This window comes from Hippoglossus hippoglossus, chromosome 23, assembly GCF_009819705.1.
Source record: "Hippoglossus hippoglossus isolate fHipHip1 chromosome 23, fHipHip1.pri, whole genome shotgun sequence".
NCBI lineage: Eukaryota > Metazoa > Chordata > Actinopteri > Pleuronectiformes > Pleuronectidae > Hippoglossus > Hippoglossus hippoglossus.
In genome coordinates, this window is record NC_047173.1 from 14,875,613 (window position 1) to 14,886,621 (window position 11,009).

General features: G+C 43.8%; 1 protein-coding gene across 1 annotated transcript in view; it reads right to left on the minus strand.

Moving 5' to 3' along the window:
* The window catches only part of acss3 (acyl-CoA synthetase short chain family member 3), a 31,095-nt gene extending 21,194 nt beyond the window's left edge, over positions 1–9,901 (minus strand). The window contains exons 1-8 of the mRNA XM_034579050.1: positions 9,519–9,901; positions 7,738–7,882; positions 6,963–7,151; positions 6,032–6,166; positions 4,172–4,312; positions 3,410–3,490; positions 3,000–3,095; positions 1,576–1,727 (exon numbers count right to left, since the gene is read on the minus strand). Of these exons, the coding sequence (XP_034434941.1) occupies positions 1,576–1,727; positions 3,000–3,095; positions 3,410–3,490; positions 4,172–4,312; positions 6,032–6,166; positions 6,963–7,151; positions 7,738–7,882; positions 9,519–9,808 (1,229 nt within the window). The 5' untranslated portion in view covers positions 9,809–9,901. The remainder of the gene's footprint in view (positions 1–1,575; positions 1,728–2,999; positions 3,096–3,409; positions 3,491–4,171; positions 4,313–6,031; positions 6,167–6,962; positions 7,152–7,737; positions 7,883–9,518) is intronic.
* Positions 9,902–11,009: the final 1,108 nt, after the last annotated feature.

An 11,009-nucleotide genomic window follows, 5' to 3' on the forward strand; every position in this document is an offset into this window, starting at 1 on the left:
CTCTTGTGACTTGTCCTCTACATCTTCCCTCTGTCTCTTTATCATTGTCAGTCTTACACATGACAAAACACTTAACAAGTTACATAATCAGACAGCAAGGTGACCCCCTGTGTGAAGAGCATTATTCATGTAGGTTTTTGACGAGAGAAAACCTTTAAAATCCCATTAAAATATCACAGATTCTGAGTATTTCTTTTTCAGACGCTCAAGTGAAAGGTCTGACCAGACACCGAACCACCCACGTGCTCAAATTAAACCGTGTTTCACCGCTGCCTTTTGTGCTGCCGTCTCTGCATCGCGGTGATATGTTTTGCTCAGCGCCCAAAAGGGAAAAAGCAGTAATCTTTCACAAACCTGCCTCCTCCAAGGGGAAAAGACACATTAAGAATCCAAGTAAGCACACAGGGAAACAGCGTGACGTTCAAATGACTGATTGTGGCAGAGTCCGAACCGAGGGGATAGATGTCTACAATATTTGAGGCAAAGATATCGTGGAAAATAATCTTGGGACTGCGAGGACAGCATCTAAATAAAAAAAAAAAAAAAGGTACTGCGCATTTAACACTGCAAACCAAGCGAAGATTGTAAAATTCAGCACACAATGCCAGAGTTGCTGAATGATTCACTGGGGCCATAGGTCGTCCACACTCAGGATTGCTTTATGATTGTGTGCTTAGAGGCGTTTTCAGACTGCTGAACAGAATGAAAGTGGAGAATTGACACAACAACCCCTCAGGTCCAGGTTTCTTCAGTGTTCTCCACCGAACCATTTACAATTCTGATAATATCAGCAAGTATTTGAGTCACCGGGGCCGACAAATACCACAAATGATGTTTATTCTTTAAACTGAGATACACGCGACCTTTTGCGTTAACAGGGAGACCAGAACAGCCGTGGAGGCAGGTTCACACAGTGTGATTTAATACAGGCGGACTGTTATCCATCCCGATTAACACCCGAGCGGCGTGAGTGGGCCGTGCCTCAGCAGATGGCTGGAGACTAACCAGAGGCTGGACACGCGGCACAGACCACCGGCAGCCGTGAGACACTTCGGCACAGTAAAGTCAGGAAAGATGGGCTGAACTCACAAAGTGGCAGTTAAAGGTTTCAGTCTTCATGAACTTTCCTCGAGTAGTTTCTTGCACAGCCTTCTCTACAGCTGCCGCCTCCCTCTAAACACTGAGATCTAATCAGTTCATCTGTACGTTTAGAAATTGAAGAAATTCCCTAAAGGCAGACTTGAGATACGAGTTCAAGAGGCAAAAAACATGCAAGGACACTAACTTTGATCCAGTTTGACCAGGGCTGCCTCAGTTGATTACTCATCAATAAGTCAATTAAATGTTTTGTCTATAGAATGTCCGAGAACCCCAGACCCCAAAGATATTCAATTTACAATGCTGTCATGGAGAAAAGCAGGAAATCCTAACCAAAGAGGCTAATTCATTACTCCAGTATGAATCCCTCAGGCACAACATGAGAGGCATTAGTTTGTTTTGCACTGATTCTATCGTAAATGCTAACAAACACTTCATTATAAGGATTTTGCTCCTGTGTCAGGTGTTGCTATCTACCTGGTCAGGGGGTATTTCTTCCCGGTTTCAGCTTGTGGGTCTTGCTGGCGAATGGCTCGGATGGCGGTGGGTGCTGTGAACATGGAGGAGGCTCGGTGCTCAGACAGCACACGGAAGAACGCTCCGGGGTCTGGAGTCCCAACAGGTTTACCCTGTAAACAGACAGGCACGTAAATCGTACAACAGATTGCCTACAGAGTGAACAGCACTCACACACAGATTGTCGTGGAAGCTGAAAACCCCTTACAGGAAGATTTCCACAATGCTCCGTGATACAAATTCACTTCAGCTGTCATTTAGAAACCATGAATATTCACAGAGGAGCTGCTGAAAAATGGACAGGCACAGTTGGACGGCTGCTTTGCAGACAGATGGTTCCCGGGAAATCCATGGAGTAGAAAATACAGTGGCACTATAGAAGTGTTGTCTGCCTTGAGGAAAAGATAAAGACAAAAGACGCCTGCAGGCAAATACCTCCAACAGCAATTTCCTCTGTTACTTGCATTCGAGTAGCCTGTCTCCTCACAGCAAGAAGACGAGTGCGGATGAATGAGAATGAGCAGCAGTGAGTTCCAGTTGCTGTGGGTAAATATTTTTTGTCTATGTATATCAGACAGAAAACTAAATATTGTCAGCGTCATGTAGACATGGCTGCTAGAACGATATCTAGGAGGAGCGTGGCAGGAGTCAAACATCGAGTTAAAGAAGAGAGGCTCATTTTCCAGCAGTGCCCTCTTACCTGCAGGTGAGAGAACAAGATCTACAGAGTTTGTTATATGCTGATAACCCTCCACATGTCTGTGCTTCACTAAATGATGCATAAACCAGAGCTGCATAACCTGTAATAATCAGATGCATTAATATCGAGCAGCTGTTCAAAACACAATCTTGCAGAAAAAGCTTGGTTGTTCTCTTCTTGGCTGCAGCACTACTGCAAAGGGCTAAAATGAAGATTGTGTATTTTGGCTTCATTTCAGTGGAACAGGAGGAAGTGGGGACGCATCGTGCATGTTTATTTACATTCTATGGCTCATTTGAATTGAAACATTAAACTCTTCCACCAAATGGATCATTTCTGCAGGCTGAGTTTTCTTTTTTATCACCAGTGTGCAGGTAAAAAAAAAACTGTAATTACTCAAGAAGAAGAAGGACTGGAACAGAAACTGCTGCAAGTCCCTTTCAGGAGACTGGACCACAGCGGCCAGAGTTAAACATGGAAACAGGTTCAAGCGGTTCACATCTTAAACCGAGTCCCGGTCCACATCAACTGGAGTCATTAACCAAATATGGAAGTGTTCAGCTTGCAGAGCCGACGAGGGCAGACACACAACCTGACTCATGCAGCTCCGTGAGCACATTTCTGCTCTGTGTTGTTGTTGAAGCTCTTTTTTTAAAGACAGTAAATCTTGTTGACAGGGACAAACCTCATAGAGAATTGTGCTGTTTCCATGGAGCAGGGGACCATAGCAGATATATGAATGGCCGACCACCCAGCCCAGGTCCGACGCTGCCCACCAAACCTACAAGTGGTTAGGAAAAGGAGACAGGAGAGAGAAATGCATCCTCATTAATTCCCTCCGCCGCTTTCAATTCTCAAGATTTTAACATGCATGGCTGCAGTTAATGTAAAACAAATCAAATGTGTTGTGTAGACGATAAATGTTGATAAAAAAAAAAAACTAATTTCAGAACTTATGACTCTTCGGTTCACATAAACATCACAGGGTGATTAAATCTTCTTAAGAGTGGAGAACAATTTCCCGGCCGACTGCTCGCTCTTTGTTTCTCATGCACAGCATTAACTCAGGAGGAGGAGGATGCTTTATTGCCTTACATCTCCAGGACTGAGTCCATAAATATTTGACATGGTCCATTTCAGCATCACAGCGTAGCCGGCGGTGTCTCGCACCACACCCTGCGGGACGAGAAGAGAAAAACACCAGGCGGGTGACAGGCGTTTGAATTAGGCAACAAAACACACAAGTTTAATATCTAATCTAAATATCAACACTTGGCTGTGCTGTACAGACGGAGATGGTGCTTTGTTTTCAAATGAATTCCTCTCAAACCAATTACAGCTTTTTATTAGTTAATGGCGCTGCACAAACATTTTCGCACATTATAGAGCTGTTTTTAGAGATCCAGTCTCCCTATAGGCGTAACAGAGGAAGTCACAGATGCTCACACAGAAATAAAAGCTGACAAAAGCTGCACTATTAAGCTCAGGAAGTTGCCAGCAGGTGGATATTTTATGTCATCTGTTGACCAAAGACAAAATGAGGCCGTTTCAGAGGGAGCCACGGCTTTTTTCCATCTAGAAACCGCCTCCGGGCGACGGCCTCCTGCGTGAGCTCCGGCTCCCGCTGTGGAAAAGCTCCATCTTATTTATGTCATGTTGATGGCGTTTAGATTGAGCCCGGATTGTTTTGCAGAGTCAAAGAGCAGATGAATCACAGGAACAGAAACTCACGGCACTTAGACAAACAGCGCCGACAGAAAATCCTATAACTCATGAGAAATGTTTTACACGGCGTCTGCAAGTCAATGCACGAGGTGGTGATTTACATTTCTCCACTGCTGCTGTAGCAGCCAGTACCTTTGGTGTCCCAGTGGTCCCAGAGGTGTAGAGGACGTACAGTGGGTGGTTGGAGGGGAGGGGAACGCAGTCGTGTGGCTGAGCGGTGGCCATCTCCTCCTCCCAGTCGAGATTCAGCTCTGGACTCACTGATACTTTCTCCTGAAAACACAAAGACACAAGGAGGATATTTCGTTTTTTGCATTCTAATCAGTGAACAACAAAAGGAAAGAGCTTCGAGGTTCGGTGTTGAAGGTCGTGTTTGTTGTCCCAACAGGGGATTTCTTCTCGTTTGCAAAGAGGGTTGCCGTACAGAGAGAATACAGGAGGACAGTGTTGACAGTGAATCACAGAACTGGTGGAGGAAATTGAAATTTATGGCAAGACCAAATATGCAGAGAGACTTTTAGGCGAATCACTTTTAGGCGAATGGGAATACAAAAAGTATAAAACTACATATAACTGCAAGTATTTCAATAAAAAGTTATGGAAGAACACCAATAAATTATCTCCACATAGAAAACAATAAGCTACGAGTAACTATAACGTATGAACAAATCAAATATAATCAACTATCATAAATAATGAGATTAAAATGACAAAAATTTAAGTTATAAAGATAGAAAAATATTTGTATCTCTGCATTTGGTCGATGACCTTTTATTTCAGTTGTCAGTGGGTTTCTTAGAAGTGACAAAGGATTGACATTCTTTCTTCAAAATGTATAAATATACATTTTATACAATTATATAATATTTATGCAATAGACTTCATGTTGAAAATCTGTCCCGGCTCCCGTCTGTCATCACAATCTCTTGCACCAACCGCGGTCAAGGTTTAAGACATTTTCTGTCTCTCGTCAAAATCTCCGTGAACCTCTTTGATACTTCATTTCTTTAACGTGTAATCATCCCGGGAGGGCGAAGAAAAAGTCTCTGGTTCTCAGAAAATGAGCTCAAAACACAAGACATCATTCAGTATCACGCACAGATTCTTCGGGCAGAGGACAGACATCCCATAAAAACCTCCAGCTCTCGGAAACGCATCCTTGTGTATTCACTGAAGCCAAGCCAGGGTAAAACTTGGCTGCTTCGACGAGGCTTTCATGTCGGAGGCTGTGTTCCACAAAACCCACAACCTCCTGCTCGCTGAATTGTGGGATGTGATAAAGCAGCTGCATCCACTGTGTTTCACATGATCTTACAAAGGGGGGGGGGGTTTGAGTTTCCACTAAATTTCCTGTGAAAACAATTTCACAGTTTTACCCCACCCCCCCACCTATGCCTGCACCCACTCATAGCACAAGCCAGAGACTACGGGTTAATGGCATAATTAATAATGAACCTAATTTAACCTCAAACTCCGCTGCGCCTCTTTTATTACCCGAGTATCAGCATATCAAGCGGATTCGGGCTTGTTGTCACCATATTAATGTCTTTTTGTTTGCTTTGTAATTACGCCACACAAACTTCTTACTAATTGTCTAAACGAGGCTTCCTATGAAACCTCAACCCCTCGGCTGCGCACATTCCAGGTACGTTCTTCACTCTCGGCTCACCCTGTTAAACTAGCTATGCATCATTTCATCATGTGGTTCTGAGGCAGGATTTGTGCCACGATACCTTTCATACATATTTGGCCAATTCCAGGCGATCATCCTTCAAAATCCAATGTTTTAGATTCAATTGAATGAATAAATGCACTTTTATACCTTCGGGAAATCCTTCTCTCCCCGACAGCAGCTACACCGTGACCGCACTCGTCAGCTCTACACACTGCAGCCGTATTTCAGATGCACTCACAGGTTGTCACATCAACGGGCAGGTTTAACAAATGACACCGCACTGTCACCTTCGGCTCCGCGGAGCTCGGGCTTCTCACCATGTTCGGCCTGTTGTAGACGAGAACCTTGGAGGGCTTGTGAGAGCTTAGCTCCAGGGCTTTCTCCACCAGAGGGATGTACTCCACTCTCCTGCCGGGCTCCACGCCAAATGAGGACGTGACCAACAGCTTGGGCTGAAAAAACACAAGAGATCAAGAGAGAGAACGTGAGTGAGATTAAAAAATGTCAACAACTCCTTTTTTTAGAGCTATGTTAGAAAAAGAGCCGTCCTCTCGTGATACTTGAAAATGTGTTTTGCTGCATTTTTAAAAAAGGGTATTAGTGGAATTAGCCTGTAGCAGCACTGCAGAGTCACGTCAAGTGCAGTTCACTTAAGCCTATTTAACATGCATGTGATAGCAATTCCAAACGAGCTAACAGGATTAACTCACACCTGAGGTGGTTCCTAGAGGGTAAATAGCATTTTTCTATAACTTTTGAGAGTTGAAAGTTTGAGGCACAAACATTCACAAGCCACAGCATTGAAGCAGATGTGATGCACACAGGTTTATTTTTGCCATAGTGGCTATTTAGGGCCATTACAACGATGTATAAACACATCACTGGGAGTTCACCGTCGTCAGACACCCGGCGCTGGCATCAGTTTCAAGTGTGTGGTTCTGAACGGAGAAGGCAAAGCCAAGTGCTTTCCACTGTGAATGATTCATTTTGAGCTCAACAAAACAAAGAAGCCTGAGGCACCTCTTGTTTTCAGGGAGATGTTTTTTGCACAGGATGAATGGTGCACATTACTAATGGTGCCAGGCAATACTTGAATTGGAAAATTATAAGTTGCAGCAGCAGTTATTGGTCTGTTAAATATCAAATGGCCGGGGTACTGAGGAGTGACAGTTAATAAAGATTATATAGTTTTATCCGAGCGCAACAAAACGATAAAGCTCAACCACAACCGTGATAGCGTTTCCTAACCTTGGCGTGATTGATGCGGACGGAAAGCTCTTTAGAGGCGAAGCCGCCGAAGATGAGGCTGTGTGGGGCACCGATCCGCGCACAGGCCAGCATGGTGAACATGGCCTGGGGCACCATGGGCATGTAAATGACCACCAGGTCTCCTTTGCGAACCCCATTCTTCACGAGGACTCCTGCTAACCTGGACACCTGGATTAAGACGGAGGAGAGACAATGCAGCGTACTAGGCATCAACTTTCAATAATTGTCCATGGCTGCTATAATCAACATACCAGCTAATCAAAGGATGTCAAAAATACACATATTCTATGAGTTTTGAGCATAGTTTTAAGGTTATATGATGAGGGAATAAATATGAAGATGTACTGACAGAATGTGAGAAATGAAAAGGTCTCAACATCGTAAGTTAAATTAAATGAGGTGTCGTTTTGCTTCGGGTTAAAGGCCGACAAAAAGCTGGGGCTAAACCATTTCTCATTTAAAAACACATTCAATTATAGTACAGGCCACTGAGCGCTGATTGAACTGGGGCGTCTGCCCAAATGTCAATAAAGTCAATTATTTCCCTCTCCCGCTTATTATGTTGTACGCTGGGTCAATCCAGCTGCCACGGCAGGAAAAACAGCAGAGGAACTTGGCCAAGAGACTCAGCTGAAGGATTGAAAGTGAATTTATCGTCATGGAAACACGTTGTAATGTCAGAGCTAAACGAGCCTTAGACAAAATGAGTCCACGCAGCTCTTTGTACTTTCACGTTCTACATCTCACTATCTACCTGGTCCTGAAGTTCCCTGAACGTGATGGTCTGTTTGGTCCCGGTCACTGGGCTGTCGTAGATGATGGCGGGCTGCTCGCCGCGGCCGCTCTCCACGTGTCGGTCCACGGCGTTGTAGCACACGTTCAACTTCCCGCCGACAAACCTGACGGGGACAAAACATAAATCACTCTCAACACTGCTCAACAGTCATGAATTAACATTTATTTAATTTCATGTGTTTCATTTATCAACTGGCAAAATACTACAAATGAGGCAAAGTTAGCGATATAAGCACATTTTTATCTTTTGTTCCAAATCAGTTTTTACAAGGCAACCTAAAATAAAAAGACCTCTTACATAAGTACTAATATCTATGGATAATACATGTGCATTATACATACTATACATACTAACTGTACCACAAACACATGATTGAACATTACATCCAATAAAAAACAAGTAAATAACCCATGATTAAAATACACAATACAAACTAAACAATACTGTACAACACTCATTTGAATACATTTTTCCTAAATACACAATTAAAACACATTTGCAATGAACAAAATATATCCCATATCATATGATGTCCTAACACTTGAGGGAAATCGATTCCAGTGAAGACGGACATCTTTACCGGCAGCCACACAACGAATCAATGCACCTGATGAGGCCTCGGCTGAACTGCTTCTGCTGCCGTGCATATGGATGACGAGCGGCAGGCAGGTGGAGCAGATGGTGTTTCGGGAGCCGGAGAGACACGATGCGTCTGTGACTTTCATTTCAATGTGTCTGCGGCGGCGGCACCACATCCAGGCGGCTCTGTCTGTTTCTTAAACGTGCTATGAAGTGCAACAGTCAAAACTCAATCACCAAAAACAAAACAAAGTGATTTTTTTCATTTTCCCCAGCCCGGGTGCAGGAGGACGTGTGTGAAATAATAAATAAAAAAATGTGTAATAAAAAAAACATTGAAAACAGTTAAGTTTCTCTCAACAAAGAGCTTTGACAGAAAACTACTGATCCACTTAGCAGCATGTAGAGAAACTCATACATTCTTCTAAATAAATAAGTGAATTATAATAATTTAACCTGTTGTTTGGTTAATTAATGCAAATAATGTAAAAAGAAAATGGCCGGCGGAAGTGACGTAATGTTTTCTCTTCAGGTGTCTATTGAACGAATCACTGAAATTATGAAATTACATTATTTATTATATGGTATCATGATATATTATAATATATTATATCATATAATATTGAGTTATATTCTACTCTATTCCATTATATATTATTTTATATTATAATCCATTCTATTCCATCATATTATATCATATCATATTATATTATACTATATTATATTATACTGTGTTAAATTGTATTATATTGTTTATTAATGAAGTATTCCAAGTATTCTGTACTTTACACGCAGGCAGTGGTGAAGACACCTCGGGGTCTTCTTCAACTCTCGTGCTGGTTGTCATGTAAATAAAACTCAGCACTTCCTTGTCTCCAGTTTCCTCTGAATGAGCTGATGCCTTTTCTGTTGAACTGATTTATTCTTACATGTCTGTCACTTCAGGGACTTTCACTCATTATGAAAAGTGCACGAGGGTTCTTGCGTAACTTTCCTCAAAGTTAGGAGGAGTTCAAGGTCCGTGGCATTGTGGGAAATGTAGGCTTTTGTGTCTCTTAATAATTCCCGGTGGCAGTAAAAAGCGACAGATCCCTCTATGACAATAAAGGACACACACACACGTTTCCTGCTGTGTTGCCTCCTGCTGCACTGAAACCTACCAGTCTGGGAACACTGGGTCCTCGGCGTGCACGGTTCGAGTCCACGGCTCAAACCAGTGGATGTCCCGTCCCACCTCAGCCCAGTAGCTCTCAGGCTGGTCCCTGGCGGAGGCGAAGGTCCGGCGGTACGCGGCGTCCGACGCGTAGCTCCTGCACACAAGTTGTTGTTGTTGCTGTTGTTGTTGTTGTTGTTGTTGTGCAGCTGCAGCAGCAACAACCCACGGGTTCCTCCTGCACGGCACCGGAGCGCACCGGCCCAGGCGCAGGAGGTGCCCCACGTGTTGGTGCATCGCTGCTGTGGTGGTGGTGGTGGTTTGGTGTAATAAGTTGGAACTTTTACACCGCGTCCCACGTTCCTCTTCCTGTGGTTTTACTGGGCGACGTCATCTGGAGGCAGCTCCACGGGGGGGGGGGAGAAATAATCAAGGAACGCGAACTATGAACTGGATGTGGTTTGTGCAGGAGGAGCTTTTGAGCCACAATCGAAGCTGTTACACAACCACATAAACCACCGGGAGAGCTGTGCCATAAACCCGCCAGAGCCCGAGGGACAACAGGGGGGATGATGCTGTGCAGAGAAGAACACTCCAAATATTCATATTTCTGACCCTGTGCATTGGTTTGTTTGTTTGTTTGTTTGTTTGTTTGTTTGTTTGTCAGCAGGATTGTTGCACAAAAACACTACACACCGGATTTCCATGCAACCTGGTAGGATGGAACATAAACCAGGCAAACAGATCCATAAAACCTGCCAGAACTATATACGCATGAGAAACAACGTGAAAAGATGCTGTGCACAGAAGAAAACTCAAAAATATTCACATACAGAACTGACACATACTTTATTGATCCTGAGGAGGACGACTCATTTGCAGCGGCTCCTCACACAAACAACATCCAATATGATTCGTGTCAATAAGTAAAATAAAAGGGACAATAACTAGATAATAAATAGACATTTGTTACATGTGTTATGTAAAAAGCACGGCCATAAAAGATTTAAAACGACTGCTGTCTGGGTTTAGCAGCCTGACAGCAGAAGGATTGACAGATTTGTTGACAGATCAGCGACACATGATTCCAGGCGTCACCGTTGACATTAGATTCGCAGCCTGCAGGTCAGTTCACTTGTTTGATTTGCTCGCAGCTCGTTTTCCAGCACAAATCTTTGTTTAACAGCAGCCGGCATTAAACTTTCATGGTCCTCAGGGTGTCGTGGCGAACCCCCCCCTCCGGTTCCAAGTGCAAATACCTTTGCTCAAAGTGATCAGCGAGAGCACTCTGGCTCGTTTGGTGGATATTTATGAACACGATTGTACGGACTCAAACAAAAAACACACACACACACACTCAAAATGCCTGAGTCACTTGTTCCAGGCTTGTGCTCGTGGCATTTTGCAATCCTGTCATGCCACACATGCTCCGGCTCCATGTCCCCACCTCTTTCTTCACCGCCGTCATCCAAGCTGCCGGTAAATACCCATAATCCCG